This window comes from Schistocerca americana, chromosome 4 (genome assembly GCF_021461395.2).
Source record: "Schistocerca americana isolate TAMUIC-IGC-003095 chromosome 4, iqSchAmer2.1, whole genome shotgun sequence".
Lineage (NCBI taxonomy): Eukaryota > Metazoa > Arthropoda > Insecta > Orthoptera > Acrididae > Schistocerca > Schistocerca americana.
Window position 1 is genome coordinate 384465656 of NC_060122.1, and position 24987 is coordinate 384490642.

General features: G+C 40.9%; 1 protein-coding gene across 1 annotated transcript in view; it reads left to right on the forward strand.

Annotated features, from left to right (window-relative positions):
- The first annotated feature begins 339 nt into the window (after window positions 1-339).
- Window positions 340-24987, forward strand: part of LOC124613498 (methyl farnesoate epoxidase-like) — a 107582-nt gene continuing 82934 nt past the window's right edge. The window contains exon 1 of the mRNA XM_047142205.1: window positions 340-433. Coding sequence (XP_046998161.1) covers window positions 340-433 — 94 coding nt within the window. The remainder of the gene's footprint in view (window positions 434-24987) is intronic.

Consider the following 24987-nt stretch of genomic DNA (forward strand, 5'->3'; position numbering starts at 1 on the left):
ACCTGCGACCGCAGCGGTCTCACGTTTTCAGACTGTAGCGCCTAGAACCGCTCGGCCACCCCGGCCGGCTATGTTGAAGAATAGGGTTTTGTAGCCAAAAGAGTCGAGAATAATATGGTGCATTACTTGTTGAACGCACCTTGCAAAATATGGGCAGGTAGAGCGAACGAGCTGTTCGTCCTCGCGCCACCAGCGTCGGCGTGCAGAGCAGCAGCGGTATTGGGCTGACCTGGTCTGAGCTCCCCTCCCCTGCACTTCTGCTGTAGGCAGAGAGGCGGTCTGTCGCTGGATTCGGTGTTGCTCAGTGCCTGCCGGGCCAGCCGCCAGACACGGGAAGACATGCCTCCGCTGCCGCTACCCCTGCTGCTCGCCGCGCTCGCCCTGGCCGCATGGATCTGGGGGCTTCTGAGGCGCCCTCCGGGCTTCCCGCCAGGTGAGACACCACCTGCTAACACTCGTACATGGTCGCCCAAAAGCTACTCCTTAACAGTTGCTGACAAGTCGGCTTGTCGCCGCGTAAGATTTATGATGTGCATATTTATCCAAGAGGCGGAAAAATTCTAAAATATCAAAAAATGGTTAAATGGCTCTGAGCACTATGGGACTTAACTTCTGAGGTCATCAGTCCCCTAGAATTTAGAACTAATTAAATCTAACTAACCTAAGGAGATCACACACACCCATGCCAGAAGCAGGATTCGAACCTTGACCGTAGCGGTCGCGCGGCTCCAGACTGTAGCGCCTAGAACCGCTCGACCGCTTCGACCGGCTAAAATATCATATTTTGATATAACTGAATCGGTGAATGTGGTGTTTCGGCCTGCAAGAACTCAGTTTGACGGGAGGTGCACAAAACTAATAGTATCTCTAAAGACAGTAATCCACTCAATAATTTTTTCCAGGTAGAGCACTTCTATACCTAGAGGGTAACAATATTACATACTTCTAAAACTACTCGTCCGACCTTAGCGCGTAGAATATAAAAGCACAATCATAAAAATATAGCTAAGAAACGAACAATAATTAGTTCCTTACGTCACTTTATGTCTATATTTAGAAATACTATGCTATTTGGTTTCATATGTTGCTTCATTTATGAACAAATCTACGACATTCAAAATCGTTTCCTAATAAATGTCGAATAAGTGTCCGTCTAGTAAACAAGATCCTAGGTATAGTGCTGTACTGGCACACTCCTCTCTCCCTTGCAGTTGTGTTTCATCCACTCTTGTGAATAGTTACTCCTCCGTTTTCAAAGCCGTTGCGCGATATTTAGGTAATACGGGTCGAAAACCACACTGAGTTACAAAAGATGAGAGAGAAACCTGAATAAAGTTGTTTCGAAAGGGAAGATCTTTCCAACAAATTTTAGAAACCATTGGCAGGCATTCCAGTACAGTGAAGACTTTTATATACCGATTTAATCAAAACAGAGCAGTGTGAAAATCAATCACGAAGAAATTTTTGAGAAAATTTCTCGTGAACGGCGATGTGATGTGGTAACCGGTTTGAAACCGCTTTTTGTGGTCGAGACTGTTTGTTCTCCTTTTTGAAGCAATCACGAAGCGATCACCCTTCAGTTCTATCCGAGATGGAAAAACGACAGCTTCTTAGACAAGTCAAGAATAATCCGAAAGTAAGCGCACAGATGCTCCCAGGGAAGTCTGTTTCAGCGCAAAATATAAGAAATGTGCTTTATGATGCTGAACTGCCCGTAGTAAACCATACATCAGTGAAATCAACAAAAGAAAACGAGTTGCATTTGCAACATAAAACCGACAGGTTTGATTTCTGAAAGAAGGTTGTGTGTACCGACGAGAGTCGAATTAAGCTGCTTAAGGAAAATGGGCGAGTAACAGCATGGAGAAAAAAGAATTGTGAACCTGAAGAGAGAAGCAGGACACCCTCAGGTAAACATGGAGGAAGTTCAATACTTGTCTGGGGCTGCATGAGTGAAAATGGTGCCGTGATTTTTATTTTATTGATGGGATTATGAACCGAAAGGTTTACATAAACATCCTAAATACATCCATTTACAAGTGCAAATAATACACGTCTTTCTAAGAATTTTATTTTCACACAAGGTAATGGTACAAAATATACAGCTCTAGATGCAAGACTGTGGCTGTTGTTTAACACTCTCCACTGGATTCCTACACCACCATAATCCTTAGATATTAATCCACTAGAGAATCTGTGAAATTTACTCGATGACGAATCATTAGACATGAAATGTGACTTTAGATTCTGTTTACTACTGACAGTTCTTTCAGTTAAAAATCTCTTAATCAAAACACACGTTTGCGAAGACACTGTGACTCGTAGTACCTTGGTTCCCTGTCAGTAATGTAGTACATTAGTGACTGCCATTCGGACAGCGTTGTTGTTTAGGTCTGACCAGCTCTCCAGCTCTTCTAACGTGAGAACAAAACGCTGTTCCAGTCATGTGTTCTGTGCACCATCCAATATTGTTTGTAGGCTGTAGTAGTTGTGGTCTACAGTTCGAAGACAGGTTTTATGGAAATTTTCAAGCCAACTGTTCCTTTGTAAGCTCAATCTAAAAAGTATTGGCTGCAAACGGTATTCTTCCTGTCTAAGCTTTTTCGCGACACAGATCGACAAAGTGTGCCATCGATTTATTTTTACAGCAATTCAATACCTTTCTCATTAAGTACTCGATCTGCTCATCTGATCTTCGGCATTTTCCTGTAGCATCACATTTCAAACGCATCTATTATTTTCTTGTGGGAACTGCTTATCGCTCTCGATTCACTTCCGTACAAGGCTACAATCTACACATATACATTCAGAAAAGACTTCCTAACACTTACATTTATACTACATTGGAGACTAAGGTGTAATATCAGTATCAAGAGCAATATATGTGTTAACGCAGAACCAATGTCAAGTAGTCTTTGCATTCCGTCGTGCTGTGAATAAGACGTAACGATTGCCTCTGATTGCAGTTATTGCTAAGCGAAAAGATTTGTGCACGTAAAACAGTGGGCAGGGCCGTTAGTTGGTTGCTTAGTTAGTGACATGTTCCATGGATCATTTTGCAAGACAGATCCTAACGGTGTGGAAGGAGTCGTTGTACATTCACATCGCAAATTAGTTTCTACATACGGTTACTTTCTGAACATTCGATTTTTTTCAAAAAGGAAAACAAATGATATACAGAAGTAAGTTAGTAATTCCTACCCAACACCTTCAACACTTTGCAGTAATAGAAATTTTTCTGTGGAATAGAAGGAGTTGTCAAGGATAAACGTTCTCAGTTTGTTATCAGAGTTTGCATCGCCCTCTGTTATACATTTTATATCACTGAGTCAATATCAAAAAGTTTTGTTGCAGCACTGTGCACCCCTTTTTGTTCTAAAGACGACCTTAATGTGTAGTAATGAATATCACTTTCCTTCTTTTATTCTAAATATGTACCCCACTGTTCCTCTTGGACTGTAATGGATTATTTGCAACAAACTTCATGAGGGAATAAATATACTGCGAAGTAGTAGTCAGAATTCCCAACTCCTTAAAGAAATATCTACAAGATGATCAGTGGTGAGCAACACATGTTATTGTCACAGCACCTTTTTGCGCAATGAAGACTTACTTTCCTAAAGATGAGTTATTCCAGAACATTATTCCATATGACATTAATGAATGAAGATATGCATAATGTGTCAACTTACTGACTTGTCTCTCCCCTAGGTTTGCAACGATTCTAAGCGCTAATTCGGTTGAACTAAGTTGTTTTAGGAGTTCGAAAATGTGTTTTCTCCAATTTAAATTCTCATCATTATGAACCCCTAAGAATTTTGAAATTTGCATCCTATTTATTGTTTCCTTATCGTGTGTTATACTTATCACTGGTGTAGTACCTGTACATGTGCGGAACTGAATATGTTGAGTCTTTCTAAAATTGAAGGGGAGACCATTGAAAACAATTACGAAAGCAGTAAGGTTGCCCTCTCATGTGCCGGGAAGAAAGTTGTGTCTGGAACAATTTCAAATATGACCATTCACTGTGGCGAAACGGTGATGGAAAAATCGTTCTAATCAGTTGAACTAAGCACTTAATGTGTGCGGTACTTCTTACATATTGCTGCTAAATAAGTCACTGGTATTCTGTGGCAGATCGATGCATTTATAGGTTTGCCGTGTTCCAGCCCTCTTGATTTACCTGAAACTGTGTACTGGCGTACGGCTGGTTGGACTGATGAATGTCCTTGGTCGTATCTTCGTATATATCATTGTTTGTACGCGAGTCCACAGTCGTTTAATGGCCTTTGGGGACACACTAACGCCATTTGGTATCTCAGGCTGTGTTTGACCGTCTTCATTCGTGCTTCTGCATCCCAGTCCTGATGTACAAGAATGATCTTGTAGGAAACATCTTTCCAAATAAGTCTAAATCTCGATCGAGTTCTTGCAAAAGCAGGCCAACGACATGGCGGAACTGAATTAATTCATACTGTTCCAAATAAAATAAAAGTAATATAATGTACGTGGATTTTTTTGGGGTATCATATTTGTCGTTGCCCGTAAAAATTATTTATATCACAATTGCAATTTCGACTTTTGGCCCTTTTTAAAGTGGTAAGGAAAAAAGTTTTGCTTCAGCTCATGTCAGACTTTAAAATCCTCCTACAAGTATCATCCCATCGTCAGAACAGTGAAAAAGATTAGTTTTGAAGATGACATGACCTGAAACAAAATATTTTGCAGAACCACAAGAAAATGGCAGAGAAGTCGAAATTTCAGTTGTGAAATAAATAGTTTCTACAGTCAACGGTGAATATAGTGTCCTTTAAAAGTTTCGGCATGACTGTGAACCCGGACAATGAGAAGTGTATTATTACGCAGTAATTAGCGACATTGTGTAACTAGTATTTGAAGCAAACTGCAGGAAACGATGTCGGGTGGAAGATTACGTTGCACGTATTGGGAACGGGAAATAACAGATTAAATTATTTCTTGGATTTGTACTTCGAAGTCTACTTAATCTGCAGACTAGACTGCTTACCCAGAACGTCCTTATATCGACGTTTATTTCGGTATTTTGAACTATAAATAAAGAAAATTAGGAAGCATGAATTTGTTACATAGGTGAGGGAAGAGAAGACAAGTTATGATGGGACTAAGTACTTTGAGATATTACACTGACGTTCAATGATTTCTCGTGAATCAGGTTGGAAGAGAGACTTGAATTTTTCGTGAAAACTTTTCTAATAATCTTCGCAATCGAACACCTGTTTCAGAACATACGGATTAGCAATACTGCAAACAACTTGATTCCATGCTGATGTGAAGTGCTTTCCATCATGCAGGGTTGCTATAAGTGCATAATTGTGTACGCCCACTCCCGTATTCTTTTATTCGCTAGAACATGCAGTTTCGTACATGACATACAGTAGGAGTCAAAATTATATAATACATTATCGGAGAACAGCGATCTAATTGTGATAAAATTATTTAAAAGCGGTCTTGATATCGCAGCCGATGTTAAATTCTGACAGGTTTCGGCCTTTTAGTTACGGACCATCACCAGAGTTTGCACCATCTGGATGACGACGCTGGCGCCTGACCCACTGGGGATGCCTCAGTCACTGTGAGTCACTGAGGTAGTTGTCAACTATTCGATTTTTCTCGCAGTTCAGTCTTGAACCCAAATTATATGCGAGTAGTGGTTGTTGTCGAACATAATGCCTGCATGAACTACGAAAATGCTGCATCGGCAGTGAATAATCAACTTACAAATCATGGTCTCTACCGGATTCTTAAAGACCCACCTCCGTGATTCCTTCGGATAATAAGAGAGCAGAGGTTCATACTGACTGACGTATACAATATCAGATGACAACATTACCATGCAACTTTGATACAAGTTCTTGGATATAATTATTCAGTGTCTTTTTTTCTGGACTCATAATGACATTAATGAGCAGTCGAATTGTAGTTAAAAGGAGCACATCCCTTTTGCCACGAACACGGTAGCGTTTCGCCGCGTGCGGATTCTGAAGGCAACCGAAAAGTTTGGGTAGTAAGGTGATCCTTGGCTATCGAACGCTGTACATACCACACCGTGCTTGTCATAGCGATGTCGAAGACGAGCATCTGACGGCGCTTAATAGAAATGTAAACAGGTGACCTCGAAAACCAGGATAAGGACGGATAGCCGAAATTAAGGCGACCGCTCGAGATAAACGAGAAATCTGGGTTCGAGTCCCGGTACGGCAAAAATTTTCCTGTGTCACCATTAGGTATGATTTCCATGCCTATTTCAGCCGATGTTAATAATAATCACTATTGCGACAAATTTTGTTAACATCTACATCTTTTTGTCCGTGGCAGTGTACGTTAGTGTTAACACTAACATTCCCAGTGATATGGGTGTGCCGTCAGGGAGCATAAACACCCCAATGAGCCCGAGAGCTAGGGAAGCTAGTATTCACTATCACACTTCCCTTAGAGACAGAAATTGTCCCGTACTGATGAACGTGTTTACAGTTATGAAACGTAAACAAGGTTTATTCGAAAAAGTACTTCCATTCTATGCAGTCAATAGCTCACAGTGACAGGCTGATAAATTGAGATCTATTAACAGGAAGAGCCAACAGCCTTTCCGCAAGGGTAAAACCGGTTCCCGTTATATCACCGAAACTACCAAGCGCTGTCAGGGTAAGCAGTTGGCTGGGTGACCACTCGGGTCTGCCGAGCGCTGTTGGCAAGCAGGCTGCACTCAGCCTTTGTGAGACTAACTGAGGCGCTACTTGATTGAGCAGTAATGGCTCCAGTCACGAAAACTGACAGCGGCCGAGAGAGCGGTGTGCTGACTACGTGCCCCTACACATCCGCATCCAGTGACGACTATCGGCAGAGAATGACACAACAGTTGGTCGATACCGTTGAGCCTACTCGGGCGGAGGTTTGGTTTTTTATTAACGGAAAAAATGTCGTCACCCCATTTGTCGAGACAACAGATCATCAAGTACATATCGTAATGAATACTAAAAGCCTTGCAGAATATCAAATTAAAGTTTAGTGGTGCCAGAATATAATGGATATTGAATAACGAATCTTGCTGAAGATACAGATAGCCGTACCATAAGTGCAACCACCTGTTGAGAGGTCAGACAAATATGTGGATCCTGAAGAGAGGGAGCGGTCTTTTAGTCCAGTCAATTGATATTCAGAACAGTCGATTTCGTAACAAAACTGTGGAAGTTTTTTCTCAGCGATTCTTTAGCATGCTGAAGCCGAATTTCAAGTTTGCTGCCTTGCCGAACGACGGCATCGCAGTGAAAAACGCAAAAAACCGCCAAATTTTAGCTTTTTATTAGGCTTTTCGCGTGTATCTCGGAAACTATGCATTTTTCGAAAATGACTACTCCGCACAAAACGAGGTGGGAGTGGTCATTTGGATGTAGGACGCAGAAGGCGTTCTTCGTAATTTTCGCTTTGTTGCCTTCCTCCTTATGAGACAACTGATAGTTACAAACGTTTCTTGTTGGAAAATTTAATGTGCTTTCATGTGATGTAGGGGATTTGTTGACAACTTGTATATTCTTAGAGTTGCAGGCGGTGGGAGTGGGTGTTTTTGACGTCTCCGCAGAAGAGCCAAGAAATCACTGCTTTCCAGAGCGCTCCAGCACCGATACCGTCCGTCAAAATCAATCCTGACTAGAACATTTTGTCTACTTTAAATTTCGACTGAGTGGTCATCTTCGAAAAACGTATAGTTTTCGAGATGTAAGCGGAAAGCTGAAGAAAGTGCTATAATTTTGAGGTCTGCTGTGCGTTCAAAACTGATTCGTCCAAGCAAAGAGAGCTATAAATAAATGCTGGCCAAAGGAAAAGGATGTCAGAAGATCACCTAAATTGATATCATCTGATGCAGAATCCATTCTATCCATCCAAAACGCAGGAAAACGGTAGAAAACTATAGATAAAATTTTTGTTGTTTCTTCACTACTGGAGGAGCATTGCGTTAGTAAAAGGGTAAATGGCCTTTCAGGTCGTAGTGCAAAGCCCTTAATACTAAAAGGAGTTTTTGCTCAGTTTAATACAGTTACAAACTAATAAAATCTTTCCTGGCTTCCAGCCGCGTCAAGTGGTTAAAATCCCACGAGCTTTCGACCGAGCTCTCCTCGGACATAGTCAAATGGTAAATGACGATCACAGATTATTTATAAATCTTAATCCAGAGACTTTTTAAACTTCAATAAAAAATTAAAATGCCAATATGTTTTCAATGCTGATAACATAGTCAATAAATATGTTTTTTTCAACACTTTTCTCATTCTCTTTGAAAGCGGCTTCCCGTTAGGAGGTTTAAAATAGGGTAATGGCACTAAAATGCGACCTGAATGGCTGAAAAATTGGCAGTTATTACAAAACGTTATAAATTGTCACAATGGAGCTGCAGTAGCTAATTGCAAACAGCACTGTAAAGTTTTTTTAAAAATGTCATTAGAAGGAAAAAGCATGTGATATCCAAATAGAATAGTTAATTGGCAGGGTAATATTAAAACTGTACGGCCTGTCACGAAGGAAGTATCTCTCTAGCAGCACAAAGTAAAGTCAGCATGCAGTAAAATGCTTTTTACTGATGATTAAATAAAAACATAATTTCTCCAGGTAATCATATAACACTCTCAGAAAATTGTTTTCCAAGACTGCTATCTGAAATGCACCTCCTTGTTACTAACGAGGGTGAGATTGGATCAATAATTAAATTGATGAAAACTAGGGAATGGTCAGTTTCCCCCACGATTAAAGTACTCAAGTGAAACCACCTTAAAAAGAAAAATCCGTATACGTGCGAATAGGACTTGAGCACCGAGGCTTCAGTACAAACTTAATTATATATACATAGAGTTCATGCATCCCAGGAATCAAGAATTTCTAAGTTTTCTTGCCTGTTATCGATATCAATATTGGCAAGAAGTCAAAATATGAAACCCAAATGGGAGTATCTTTTTGTTGCTTTGTTATAGAAGCTTAAAGTTTTACACGGCCAAGAGACAATAGACCTTATGATGTGATATAAATTTCAACTTGATACGCCTACCCATTCCAGCAAAAAAGGGTTCAGTTGGACAAACAGACAGTCAGATACATAGACGAACAGATGTACAACAAAGTGATTCTATAATGGTTCCGTGTTAACTAATTGACCTACGAAACCCTAAAATGTATCAAAGGATAATGAAGACATTTGGAGATCTATTTATGAGCCATCGCTGTTTGCTTACGTTACCGAAAACGCTGTGTATGTCTGTCAGACATTCAGTTTGGTTCTAGAAGTGGTTTAACAACTGAAACTGCTATGTTCTCTTTTCTCTGTGAGTTGCTAGATAGATTAAACAAAAAGTTGCGAACACTAGGCGTCTTCCACGATTTAACTAACGCGTTTTATTTATGTTATTCACAAAATATTACTGCAGAAGTTGGACCATTATGGAATGAGAGGAGTAGCTTGTTTGATACTAGGAGAACAGACAGCACAGGTGGATTATCCACAATAACAATAATGCCTTTGACGCGGAGTCTGATTGGGGTACAGTTAAGTGAAGGGTTCCTCAGGGGTCGGTGCTGGGATCACTACTGTATTTTACGTTTATAAATGATATGCCTTCTAGTGTGACAGTCGATTCTAAAATAAAGAGTTATTGTAAATGATGGGTCCGTTTTTAAAAATTCTTATGTATTCAAGTACAAATCCAAAATGAACAAGCTTTATACCAATGAAAAGGAGAAGTTTCAAAGTTTTTGGCGGTAGGCGGTGATGATTTCAGAAGCGGCCGCTAGAATTCGCGCGGCAATAGGGCCGTCATTCAGTTTCACTGTCAGTCTTGAGTGAGATGGCGACTGTGGAGCACAAGGTTTTCTGCGGCCTTGAGTTCGCGAAAAGTAAGTCGTAAATTGCAGTGCAGTGGGCATTTCGTACCAAATTCAGTACTCAACCACCAACTCGCAAAAGCATTAGCCTTTGGTTTAAGCAATTTAAACAAACTAGGAGTGTGTGCAAAGGACGAAGCACAGGCCTACCGCGTGTGTCACAGGGCGATGTCCGACGGATTCAAGAAAGATTTGTGCACAGTCCTAGTAAGACTACCAATAGAGCCAGTCGAGAACTTGGAACACTCCAACCAGCGGTGTGGAAAGTTCTGAGATGGCGTTGATGTACAAGCCCTACCGATTACAGCTTGCACAGGCTCTCAACTACAATGACAAAGAGAAACGCCTCATATTTTGTGGTTATGTGCTAGGAAAGACGGAGGATGACGCATTTCTACGGCGTGTAATTTTAGTGGAAAAATCAACAGACACAATGTTAGCATATGGGGGTTGGGAAATCCACATTCACCATTGCAACACGAAAGAAACTCACCGAAGATCAATGTGTTCTGTGCCGTATTCCGTACAAAGGTTTATGGACCATTTTTCTTGGCGGAAAGAACTGTAACAGGACTCACGTACTTGGACATGTTGGAACCATGGCTGTTCCCACAAGTTATGGAAGATTCCCAGGACTTCATTTTCCAACAGTATGGAGCTCCGCCCCATTGGCACTGTGATGTATGAGGCTTTTTGAATGACTCCACTCCGCAGTGCTGGATCGGTCGCCGGGGACTTGAGGACCTGGCTCTGCACTTCTGCCCACTGTGACCTCCTGATCTCATACCCTGCAATTATTTTTTATGGGGTTATGTGAAGAAGGCTGTTTACATCCCGCCTCTACCAACCACTCCGAATGAGCTACGGGCTAGATGACTGCTGCTGTGCTCTCAGTAACAGCAGATATGCTCTCGCGTGTGTGGCTACCGCTTCGATGTTTGCTGTGCAGCCAATGGTGCCCTCATTGAACATTTATCACATTTATATTTATTAAATAATAATTAAAACTAATTAATTACAATTTATTATAAATTATTAAATTCATTAAATTGATATCAAACATTATGAAAAAAGCTTTGAAGTTGCCTCTTTTCTTTTGTATAAAGCTTGTTCATTTTGGATTTGTACTTGAATAAATACGAAGTTTTGAGTATGGGTCCATCATTTAGCGTAACCCTGTATTTCTGTTTGCTTCTGTCACTAGCTTGGTAGTGAAAGTCATTGAGTCCAACACAGGGACTGTATCAAATAGTGCAACTTGAGACATAAGTTCATGGATAATATAAACGAAGTTGATGCTAAATCACAGTAAGACTCAGTTTCTAACGCACAGTTCAACTGAAACTGAGATTTGGATTACACAAAATGGGCCTATGACTAGTGAGCCTGAACAATCCGAAATCCTACATGTTCAGATGGATGGCAATCTGTCATGGAACGACCATATCCATTATCAGAAAACTGAATGAGAGAAATGTCTGCAATAAGTGATAGTCCAACACAGAAATTAGTGTACTTTGGTTATTGTCATTCCCTTATGACATACAGCGCTATATTCTGGAGTAACTCTCCAAATTTTTGGCTGAGAAGCGGACAGTTCGAGTTATGCGTGGTGTAAGTTTGCGAACCTCACGTCGACCCCCGACCAGGAGGCTGGGAATTCTGACATTAGCCTATAAATACATATATTTTCTTTCGTACCGTTTGTTGTTAGCAGCATGAACTTATTTCCAAGCATTAGCAGCTTTCAATCCGTTAATACTAACGAGAAAGTCAGTCTGCATGTGGATCGAATCTCCTTGACTCTCGTGACAAAGCGCACAGTATTATGCTGCTTCCATTTATCTAACCTATTACCAGAATTAAACAGTCTTAGCAGTAATTTACGCACTTTGAAGTCCAAACTGAGGAATTTCCATAGGAGTCACTCATTCTACTCTGCATGAGAGTTTCTGGAAAAAATTAATCATATTCCTGCGTTACATTGTTGATTATGCTAGCATCTACTCAGGAGCTTATCGTTTGCATAGGGTTCGTGTAAATTTGATCTGTTGTTAATTTCAGGCACTGATTCGCCTTATGACCATGCAAATTTACTACTTAATTTCGCCCTACAGAACTAGAAATGTAAACAAAAATTAAATAAAACCTTGATTGCAAAAGCATGGAGAAGGAAATCGACCATGTCCCTCTGAAAGGAAACATTCTGCCATTTGCCTTAACTGATTTATGGAAACTATGGAGAGCCTACATCTGTATGGCTTGGAGAGGATTCGAACCACTGTTCTCTACAATGTGAGTCCAGTGTCTTATCACTGCATCATCGCGCTCAGTGAGTGGGGGAAGAATTGTCGCAAGTAACAGACAACAAGCGGATACTTGTGAATCATTCCACACGACCATGGTGTACGTCTGCCAAATAAAGCAATGGAGTTAATAGATTCTCACTAGATTCAGAACAGGCCACTGACCCATTAATCAAACTCAAATTCGTAAAGAAGATCATGCAAAAACGCATAATGCTTGCAAGAATATCCTATCTGTAGATCTCATATTATCAGAATGAAGATTTTCACTGTGCAGCGGAGTGTGCGCTAATATGAGCACTTGCCCGTGAAAGGCAAAGGTCCCGAGTTCGATTCTCGATTCGGTACACAGTTTTAATGTGCCAGGAACTTTCATCTCCTGTTATGTTGGCTGGCAAGAGGGCAGACCTTAGCTATAGAATCTGACAATATATTTGTTTGATGGTTTTAAAAATTGTTGCTATCGTACGTTTTCTGTGTTCGAAGAGATTTCAGGATTGCAGCCAATCGTCGTAAACTTCCACGATATTTCGATTGGACATCTGCCAGTCATCTTCAAATGCCCCATCAAAGACTGGCGAAGAAGGTCGTAGGTCGAAAGATAGACGGACAAGTGTAATGTGCTGCGAATACATAGAAAGATACATCCCTTATCATTTAGAAACAGAAACCAGATGGCAGTTATAAGAGTCGAGGGACATGAAAGGGAAGCAGTGGTTGGGAAGGGAGTGAGACAGGGTTGTAGCCTGTCCCCGATGTTGTTCAATCTGTATATTGAGCAAGCAGTAAAGGAAACAAAAGAAAAATTCGGAGTAGGTATTAAAATTCATGGAGAAGAAATAAAAACTTTGAGGTTCGCAGATGACATTGTAATTCTGTCAGAGACAGCAAAGGACTTGGAAGAGCAGTTGAATGGAATGGACAGTGTCTTGAAAGGAGGATATAAGATGAACATCAACAAAAGCAAAACGAGGATAATGGAATGTAGTCGAGTTAAGTCGGGTGATGCTGAGGGTATTAGATTAGGAAATGAGACACTTAAAGTAGTAAAGTAGTTTTGCTATTTGGGGAGCAAAATAACTGATGATGGACGAAGTAGAGAGGATATAAAATGTAGACTGGCAATGGCAAGGAAAGCGTTTCTGAAGAAGAGAAATTTGTTAACACCGAGTATAGATTTAAGTGTCAGGAAGTTATTTCTGAAAGTATTTGTATGGGGTGTAGCCATGTATGGAAGTGAAACATAGACGATAAATAGTTTGGACAAGAAGAGAATAGAAGCTTTTGAAATGTGGTGCTACAGAAGAATGCTGAAGATTAGATGGGTAGTTCACATAACTAATGACGAAGTATTGAATAGGATTGGGGAGAAGAGAAGTTTGTGGCACAACTTGACCAGAAGAAGGGATCGGTTTGGTAGGACATGTTCTGAGGCATCAAGGGATCACCAATTTAGTATTTGAGGGCAGCGTGAAGGGTAAAAATCATAGGGGGAGACCAAGAGATGAATACACTAAGCATATTCATAAGGATGTAGGTTGCAGTAAGTACTGGGAGATGAAGAAGCTTGCACAGGATAGAGTAGCATGGAGAGCTGCATCAAACCAGTCTCAGGACTGAAGACCACAACAACAGCAACATCAGGAATCCGTCAAATTGAGAGTTTTCAGGACAAACCAAGGTACGCATCATAAGCAGTTTTATTTGGTGAATCCTTTTTGGAATAAAGGTGCTTAATTTCACAGTTTAGCAGCGTCTTTGTACACTTGAATGCTGATTATGGTGGAAACTAACCTTTCCGTAATATCAAGAACTGATGTAAATATACTGGTATTAATTTATCATCGTTACATGGTTTACTAAAAGCAACATCTAAAGTTTTTTTCGTTATTTTAAATTTAGTTGCCTGAAGAATAGCAGCCATATTCGATTACCGACAAGGTAAACTGTTAAATATGTTTCTCCACTCCATTTCTGCCTCGTTCAGCAACAGTAATCCAAATTTCAAATAAAAGGCAGTCTCTATTGCAGGTACTTAGTTTTAAATTGAAGCATTTCACACTGGGGGTGCATCGTCATAATTCCGTAGTATATATTACATAAAGTTATGATCACGAAGCTCTCCAGCCCCCGCTAAGTAACTACTGATCGAAAGAATTTGCCTTAGACGGCGTAAACCACACTAGTCAAAAAGCAACCATTGAATGAATCGTAACTGCAATAGTCAAATACAAAACTGGAAGCCTAAAAAGCTAATTACATTTTTATAAAAATCTCTTATTATACAGATAACTACTAGCACGAATTTTCTGTACCTGTGGGCATGAAGAACCTAACTGGGAGTTATTAGACAGAACATGTTCTACTACTGTAGATATGTCGATGATATTTTTATCATTTTTAACGAACCGTATGAAAATGTAACTACAGAAGCGTAATAACCCTAAACTATATTTTACACAGGAACTAATGACGCCCAATCAATCACTGAACTACTTGGATTTATTACGATTTTCAACACTACCATCAGCTGTAATTTCATAATCAATTTATTGCCAACAGGTGTCGATGACACATATTGTCATTTTCAGGCCCTAAAAGTAATATGAAAACAGCTATATGAGCAACAGTGGGCATCAAAAGCCAAATTGTACCTACAGTTAAAATAAGTAACACGTAGTTAGTCTGTTATTTAATAACAATCTGTACACGAACTTAATAAATGTATTGTTATTTATAGGGATATAATCATCATATTGTACTCTGCCGGTACTGATATGCACACGGTCGCCTATACTAAAACTCAATCAGTGTACAAACAGTGTAATGTGAAAGCAGAATTGAGTACCTATATACAATTAAAACCCATTATACAACCAATCATGTACGTGCTTAGAAATCTAAAACAATCGAAACTAGTATATATGGACATAGTTTAAGATATGGGGTTAATAACATCACACAAATAAATAATCACTAATCTTGGACGTGATCGAGCATACAACATAGCTACAAACGTAATCATGTGATACGAGGTACATATACATTTGCAAATGGTCTATATCGTAATCAACAATAAAAATGAAAATGCATGTCCATATACAATATAAAAGCTAAAATAAAGCACCGAAAGACCTAAAAAATATAGACGATAGAACCAATCATGAGCCTATAAAAGTTTACATGAAGACAAGATAGGGAGACGAGTACCAGTTAATAGAAAAAGAACCAATCATCAAAACTGTGTGTGTGAAATCTTATGGGACTTAACTGCTAAGGTCATCAGTGCCTAAGCTTCTTACACACTGTTGAACATAAATTATCCTAAGGACAAACACACACACCTATGCCCGAGGGAGGACACGAACCTCCGCCGGGACCAGCCACACAGTCCAAATCAAAACTGTCATTCTTTTGGGTCATGAGAGATAAGTGGATCATGTAAGCATAACCAAATTACTAAAGCATCAACTCTAATGGAACACAGTAACGTATGAACTCTACATACAATGAGATAACAAAATGTATGGGATACCTCCTAAATATCGCGTCCGATCTCCTTTTGCCCAGCGTAGTGAAGTGGACTCAACAAGTCGTTGGAAGTCTAATGCAGGAACATTGAGCCATGCTGCCCCTGTAGCTGACCATAATTACCGAAGTGTTGCCATTGCAGGATTCTGTGCACGAATTGACCTCTCGATTACGTCCCATAATTGTTCGATGGGATTCACGTCGGGCGATCGGGATGGCCAAACCATTTCTTCGAATTGTCCGAAATGTTCTTCAAACGAATGGCGAAATGGCGCACTGTCATCCATAAACATTTCTTTGTTGTTTGGGAACTTGCCGTCCATGAACGGCTGCGAATGATCTCTAAATAGCCGACGGAACGGAAGATCCAGGCCATTCCACGCAAACACAGCATACACCATTATGGAGCCACACCAGCTTGTACTGCACCGTGTTGACAACTGGGGTCCATGGCTTCGTAGGGCCTGCGCCACATTGGAATCCTGTCAGCTCTTACCAACTTTGAAATCGGGACTCAGCTGACCAAGCCACGGTTTTCCAGCTGTCTTGGGTCCAAACGTTATGATGACGAGCCCAGGAGAGGTGCTGAAGGCGATGTCGTGCAGTTAGCAAAGACACTCTCTTAGGTCGTCTGTTGCCATAACCCATTAACGTCAAATTTCGCCGCACTGTCCTAAGGGATGCGTTTGTTGTAGGTTCCGCATTGACTTCTGTAGTTATTTCATGCATTGTTGCTTGTCTGTTAGCACTGACATACACCTCTGCTCTCGGTCTTTGAGTGAAGGCCGTAGGTCACTGCATTGTCCGTGGTGAGAGATAATACCTGAAATTTTGTATTATTGGCACACTCTTAACGCGGTGGGCCTCGGAAAATTGATTTACGAAATGGAATGTCCCATGCTTACAGTTTCCACTAGCACTCAGCGTTCAAAGTCTGTTAATTCTCGTCTTGTGGCCACAATCACGTCAGACACCGTTTTATGTGAATCACCTAAGTACAAATGGCAGCTCCGTCAATGCATTGCCCTTTTATGTCTTGTGGAAGCAATACTATCTCCATCTATATATATATATATATATGCATATTGCTGTCCTAAGAATTTCGTCACCTCCGTATGTTTTAACTCTAGGTACAATTTTGTTTTTGAGATTACACAGTTACTTATGTAGCGTTTTCGTATTAGTTTTAGGTTTTAATCATGACGAAGTGTATCGTCGAAACCGGTTACCAATAAATTTATTATGAAACTACAAGTGACAGAAGCCTTGAGTATTGTAATCTTCCTATCGGCAGTGGTCCTCTCCTCCTATTTAACAGGGATGGAAATGCCGAAATTATTTAGGTTTAAACCTTCAATTAGTAGAAGGGCGCATTAAGTATGATATTTTTCAAAATACAAAAGTGATTCTGCCATCCATGCATCCTTGTGTGACCCTCCAGCTCATAAACACAGTTTCATTTTGTCTGATTGATCGAACTGCTAGCACTCTGGTAAGTCACGAATGTATTCATTTATTTGTTGAAAGACGACGTATGTGTAGGCAGTATAAATATATATCTACGCGCCATGTGCGTGAGGTAAAGAGAATAGCTTTCAAGTTTTTCACCTGTCTCTAGCCATCCAAGTCAGAATAGTTTTTAAGTGTATAGTTCACAGTCCGTCAAAATTGTTATTGTAAAAACCTTTTCTATTGCACTGAAATTAGATTCTAAGTGTGCGCAGTCCATCAGAATTATTGTAAAAGCTATGCTACTGGGGCTCTGGAATTTAATCGTAGTAATAAAGAAAGCATCTCTGCATAATTTTTTAGTGAAGATTTATAAAAGAAAAGTTTCCTACCAGTGTTATTGTTGTAGCGTGTAAGTTAAAAGTATTTCCACATCGGAATAGCAGACTCAATTTATACCTCAAGAATACTAAATTGTACCTCAAAAACTACATTGTACCTCAAGTGTTATATTGTACCTCAAGAACTATATTGTATTTGTCTGAGCTGAGTAAACCAAGAAAAAAATTAGTCACCATACGTCTTTGTTTTTATTTACAAAAAATCCTATCCCCTATTGTATTATATATGTATATGTCCATAATGGCTATGCATGCCCCAAATGACATTAGTTTTGTTGAAGATGAGTGCTATTAAGGAGGTGAAGCTTAAGATGGAAGACAACAAAATATATAGAACGTTTACATGGAATTACGCCTATCATGAAGCACAAATTGGGTTATGGGAGCAGGAGGCATGTGACCGTGTCCGCTTCCAAAGGTATATAGCAGACATGTCTAAAATTATACCTGCTGTGCTTGAAGAAAACCACAGACATAGCATGTGGTTAAAAAAACTGTACACTGTCAGAGCGGAAACAGGATTGAAAAAAAGAACACAGAGTGTGTGAGGTAAAATTTCGTTTATTTCTCAATGTAATTTTACATTTTCATAAGCAGACACAGTAACACTACTTTCACACATCTTCTTCTTCTTCTTGAGTCGTTGGAGAGAGGGACACCCGTAGAATTCCAGGTATTGAATAGCAGCAAACTTGAAGATGCAACACATCCATGAAATCTTCTCCTTCCCCTTCACGTAGATTATGGTATCCGTGTGATCGAATAATTTAAGCACTGTCACCATATCTTTATAGGGTATGCCAGGATCATCCTAGTGAATTCCATGGTAGAAATGTGTTAACTACTTTGCACTTTTCCGTGTCTTAGCACACTTCACATACTTGAAAGACCTCGGTGATGCAATGTTTGCTTATAATGCCTCTGTCATTCCTGCATCTTCTGTGTACGTCATATCTTTAAATACGAGGGCTGTCCAGAAAGTAAGTTACGACCGGTCGCGAAATGAAAACGACTATGAAAATCCGATAAAGCTTTGCAAAGATGTGTTGGGCAGTGTCTCTAGTATGACTCTAGGTAGAATTATGTCGCTCTTTTCATTCCTGAGCTCTTAGTGAGCGCGTAAAGATGTTATAGAAAATAGTGTCTCCCGCCAAGTACGAGGGCCTGGTGAGAATTTTCCCCTAAAGCTATGCAACCAACATTACATAACTGTCGTGCGGTTTCTTCTTCAAGACAATTCTCAGCCTCATTCTACAGGGGCAATGAAGATGTTCCTGCATCGTTTCAAATGGAAATGTTTGGTTATCCACAATACAGCCCGTAATTGTCTCCCACTGAGTTTCATCTCTGCTCATACGAACCGCTGGCTATGAAGACAACATGTTGGTACAGACAACGAGCTTTAGGCCAGCGTAGAGAATTGGCGGAAAGCACTGCGGCTGCCTTCTATGATGAGGGTATTGGAAAGTTGGTACAATGCTACGACGAATGTCTGAGTCAGAATGGCGACTACGTAGAGAAATAGCTGAAAGGTGTAGCTAACTGTTACAAATGAAACACTTCTGATTTTCACTGTGATTTTCATTTCGCGATCAATCGTAACTTACTTTCTGGACAGCCCTCGTATTATCTGTCTACACTCGTTATCATAGAGACCTTTAAGTGAAGAAATAGGTCATTAAAAAAGTAATATCATCTTACTTGGCTATAAAACATACATTATTATCATTATTGATCTTTTCAGCTGTACACCCAATGCAACAAATTTTAAATGATGGTGACTCATCAGTGTGGCATCATGCATTCGAGTCATAGTGCTTAAAGCGTTGCTCACACTTTGGAAATAAGTCAGGTGGCAAATAAAATATATATCACGTAGTAATGGTAGAAGCTGTGTGGGGAACATGTGATAATCAAAAGCGTTCACGTGGCGACGACGCTTTATCAGTTTCAGATAAATATCCAAGAGACATTACACGCATTTCTTGATTTCACCAGCTCAAACACGCTATAAGCAGTAAAATTCTCTTTTCCCTTGAATCTGTAGTTCTCACGGTTAATTGTCGTAACATACTAAGGAAGTAAGAGCTATGGAATATTTTTTTCGAATTTGTAGCTACAGCTCTGTTGTTGAACAGACAGAGTCGCGCACTCACTATCCCCCTTTAATAGCGATAACTAAAGTATGACCATACTTTGCACACTAAACTCCCTACCGCTCCTCAGAACTACGACATTACCTTATTCACAGACATCCAGCACACACTTGAAGTTGAATAACTGAATGACGATGGATTCATAGTGATTATACAGTAACATAAAGCTGGTGAGCTGAAAGAAACAAACAAAAGTCTATTGCACGCTTGTAATAAGGCATTCTTTGCGTTCAGGCTTATAGGAGGTTTCTACTTAACATGATACTCCTTTTTGAAACTTCAGCTCCCATACACATGCCAGTTGAAACAACAGATCCGTCTCGCCGTGATCCTCCTCCTGCTCCAAAGTGATAAAACAGGTACGGTGCTTAGCAACATGAACTTAAAAATGCGCTTAGACTACAGCAGTTTTGCGGTTTCTCCACCCACCTGCTCCGCCCGCGAAAATTAACTCTGAATGAGCGTCCTCTAGTATATTTCGCACTCACAGTGATTACTCAGTCAGAGGAAAATTGTGTATGGTGGAAGCTATGCTTGGAACGCACTGACACAACCTCGACTTGGCGGTCTGACTATAAAAAGATGCCACTGTGAGTTGGCTGGATTTACAAGTACCGAAAATACGAAAAGGTTTCGTGGAAGTGGTGAAATCGATAAACCGAAAAGACCCTAGAGCTTTCGTGAATTGTGCTTACATCCTTTATTCATCGACAAATACGTAATAGCGGGAGGCTTTTTTGCAGTGCGAAAACGACACCCAGCTAGTCCAAGTGTGGATGTATCATATTTTTATATATACACCTGTCATTTATAGTCAGTAATGTTTTGCTGCTGCTTGAAAGTCAAGGTACCGTGACTTATGTTCCGACATACGTTTGTGGGAAGTAATCAAACTACTACTCACGTAAAAACAAAAAAGATTGAGTATGTCTAGTCGAAATAGAAGGATAGATTGGACATGGTGAATTGCGATTTCAACGCACTGTGAAGTATATCCAAACGTAAGTGGTGATAGATTCATTTCGTAAACCTCTCCATAATATAGCAATGCAAGTGTTCAACTGGACCTGCTATAGTGTAAAAACACGACGGGCAATACGGCTGTAACAATACGTCCCCTCATGGGCACCCCAAAGCGTACCCTCGTATTTTCCTTGTTGTTCTATCGATAATGGTGTTGATTACAGTACACCAACCCGTGTCGGTGATGTCTTTCCAAGGATTATGTCCGCGGATGCGGTATTCATTATCACACATATTGCCAGATGCCTGTCCCTCATAACACATATTTGAGAGAATCTTGTCAGGATATAGCACCTTCCAGAAAAGCTGATTCGAAGACTTTGTTAAATAATTTCCTAGGACTGATGAGAATCGAGACATAAAGCTGGTGTGAGTGTAGGCATACCATAATTTTGTTGGACGCTGTACAGATATAAGAGATAACTGCACTGCACTGTTTGTCTAAAATCTGTATATATTGCAGTGTAATGTTACTGTGGCTTATGTTGTGGCATGACTAGAGAAGCTGATTATGTGTCCTATCGTGAGGGATGTATAGATTCAGCACATCGATAACCACGAAGGTATGAAAGAGATTTTTACGTGGAAAATTATGTGCTCTATAGATACTGAGATTGATTCTAGAAACACAGCCGTCAAGAGGAGACATTACCTGTACATCGATCGGTGGCAGACTGTAACAGCAATCGTAATATTTAATTGTAGTTACAATGGTAAATATGTTCCTGGCGCCCAATATTCTTGTGAGTCTTGTGTGTATTTGATGATCTGTAGACAACTTTTGCGGGGTTTAACTGCCAGTGCAATATGGCGATCTGTAGAAAATAGTTTTTTGCTGCTGAAAGTCTCGTCTGCAGAAAAAAAACAGGCAGACAGTGCTCTCACACCGGCAGCAGTAGCAGTTTGATGGGTAAATTCAGTGATGGACAGGCCATTCCATTAGGATTGCTATGTGCTGTGCTATTCTGGGAAGCATTGCAACATCTCACGGCACTGTACAAGCACCTCAGCTATGTCTCATCATGCCAGCAATGGTACTTAGATGAACACGTCTTCTGACAAGAATTCCTCAGGTGTCAAGAATGAAAGGGATAACGTGCCTCATGCTTGCGGGTCCCGAACAGACACCTTTGCGTCACTGGGCAGCTGATTGCCCCGTTGCCACTTCACGGGGCCAGCCGATGCACCTGGACTCTGGCATCGGCGTCAGATGTCGTGTGGCCAGATGTGTATTTTACTAGCGATCTTTTGTTTAAACAGTATTCCACCTATTTCACCGACCAATAGAATGCTGAAAATTAAGAAGAACTACCGCATACATGTGAAGAATACCAATTTAATTAATCTGCATGATTTTTTTTATATTATCGTGGTGTTAGCGGTACAATAGTTGAGGGAAGGATGTGTGTGAGCGGGTGACGTGGAGCAGAACAACAGGTTAAGTGCACAACAATAGATTAATTTGCATAATTTTTATGTAAAACGCAGTGTAATAGTTTCAGGGGGTAGATGACAAAGAAGAATGCGCCAGAAATGGTGTTCAAAAGCATGTGAAATTTGAAAAGTGTACCAGAAAATGGTGGGAAAACGTAACTAATAACTTAATTTGTTATCAAAGGTGGTACAATAGTTTAAGGAAATGGAAGTGACATGGAAAACCACTTAACAGAACAATAGGTTAAGTACCGACAAAGACCCAGACATTAGGTTAAGACACCCAGAGTACAGTGCCAAATATTAGGTTACGCAACATGTTTGCCCCATGTAATTGCTTCTTACAAGACCTACATGTTTCCAAACAGCAGAGAATAATGAGCAAGAGAAACCCAACCCCACAAACAGAATTTTTTTATAAATAAACAATATACCCTTGAATTTCCTGTCATGAGATCCTTCCTCTCCACCACCACCAGACCGCCATCTTTGATTACATCATGGGAGGGATGACATCACCCTCTGGTGGCAGTACTGTGTACTTGGTCAGTTGGGCTCTGGACCTTGGGGTGAACACACTTGGTGGTGGCACTGCCTCTAATTGCTTCAATAAAGACTGAAAATAAAGACTTATGTCCAGCACAGATCGAGTTCTTTTGCCCTCCAGTTGCTAGGACGAGGTCATAGTCGGATGACTTAGGTTAGTGGAGGTAGCCTAACTGCTCTTTCTTTCCTGCCATTTTCTCAGGTTATTAGAGGCAGCTGTGGTGTGTTGCATTGTCATTACGAAATTTGAACTTACCACCATTTTTGGGGAGGTGGGAGGGAAGGGGGTTTACTGTGGGTGAGAGGTTAATTAATTGATCACTTTATTTAAGTAGTTAATCAAAAATGATAAGAATGAGAGGAGCAATTCCAATAAATCAGACCTGAAAGTGAACCTGTAGCAGCGAGGGGGAGAGGGGAGTTGGGGGAGGTGGAGGTGGGGCACAATAGGATAGCTGCCTCTCAATCAAAAGGAAACAGGGGTGACATGGAAAACCACTTAACAGAACAATAGGTTATGTACATGTCCACCAAAGGATAATAATAGGTTAAGTACCTGTCCATCAGGAGAGAACAGTAAGTTTGACCCTGACTGCATACCTGCCCCTGATGTAGGTAACCCACACAAACTAAATTCACAGAAACATACATTGTTCCACTACTCCTGTCTGATCACTTGCATCCATTCATGTGCATCATGCACTCCGACAGACTTGTGCAATTACAGCAGGACAATGCCAATCACATGTCCAGATTTGCTACAGAGTGGCTCCAGGAACACTCTTCTGAGTTTAAACACTTCCGCTAGCCACCTAACTCCCCAGACATAAATATTATTGAGAGTATATGGGGTGCCTTGCTCTGTTTTGTTCAGAAAAACTCTCCACCCCATCGTTCTCTTACGGATTTATGGACAGCCCTGCAGGATTCAAGGCATCCGTTCCCTCCAGCACTACTTCAGATATTAGTCGAGTCCATGCCACGTCGTGTTGCGGCACTTCTGGCTGCTCACAGGGGCTCTAAAAGCTACACTACTGGCCATTAAAATTGCTACACTAAAAAGAAATGCAGATGATAAACGGGTATTCATTGGACAAATATATTATACTAGAACTGACATGCGATTACATTTTCACGCAATTTGGTGCATAGATCCTGAGAAATAAGTACCCAGAATAACTACCTCTGGCCGTAATAAAGGCCTTGATACGCCTGGGCATTGAGTCAAACAGAGCTTGGATGGCGTGTACAGGTACTGCTGCCCATGCAGCTTCAACACGATACCACAATTCATCAAGAGTAGTGACTGGCGTATTGTGACGAGCCAGTTGCTTGGCCACCATTGACCAGACGTTTTCAATTGGTGAGAGATCTGGAGAATGTGCTGGCCAGGGCAGCAGTCGAACATTTTCTGTATCCAGAAAGGCCCGTACAGGACCTGAAACATGCGGTCGTGCATTATCCTGCTGAAATGTAGGGTTTCGCAGGGATCGAATGAAGGGTAGAGCCACGGGTCGTAAGACATCAGAAATGTAACGTCCACTGTTCAAAGTGCTGTCAATGCGAACAAGAGGTGACCGAGACGTGTAACCAATGGCACCCCATACCATAATGTTGGGTGATACGCCAGTATGGCGATGACGAATACACGCTTCCAAAGTGCGTTCACCTCGATGTCGCCAAACACGGATGCGACCATCATGATGCTGTAAACAGAACCTGGATTCATCCGAAAAAATGACGTTTTGCCATTCATGCACCTAGGTTCGTCGTTGACTACACTATCGCTGGCGCTCCTGTCTGTGATGCAGCGTCAAGAGTAAGCGCTACCACGGTCTCCGAGCTGATAGTCCATGCTGCTGCAAACGTCGTCGAACTGTTCGTGTAGATGGTTGTTGTCTTGCAGACGTCCTCATCTGTTGACTTAGGGATCGAGACAAGGCTGCACGATCCGTCACAGCCATGCGGATAAGATGCCTGTCATCTCGACTGCTAGTGATAGGAGGCCTTTGGGATCCAGCACGGCGTTCCGTATTACGCTCCTGAACACACCGACTCCATATTCTGCTAACAATCATTGGATCTCGACCAACGCTACCAGCAATGTTGCGATACGATAAACCACAATCGCGGTAGGCTACAATCCGACCTTTATCAAAGTCGGAAACGTGATGGTACGCATTTCTTCTCCTTACACGAGGCATCACAACAACGCTTCACCAGGCAACGCCGGTCAAC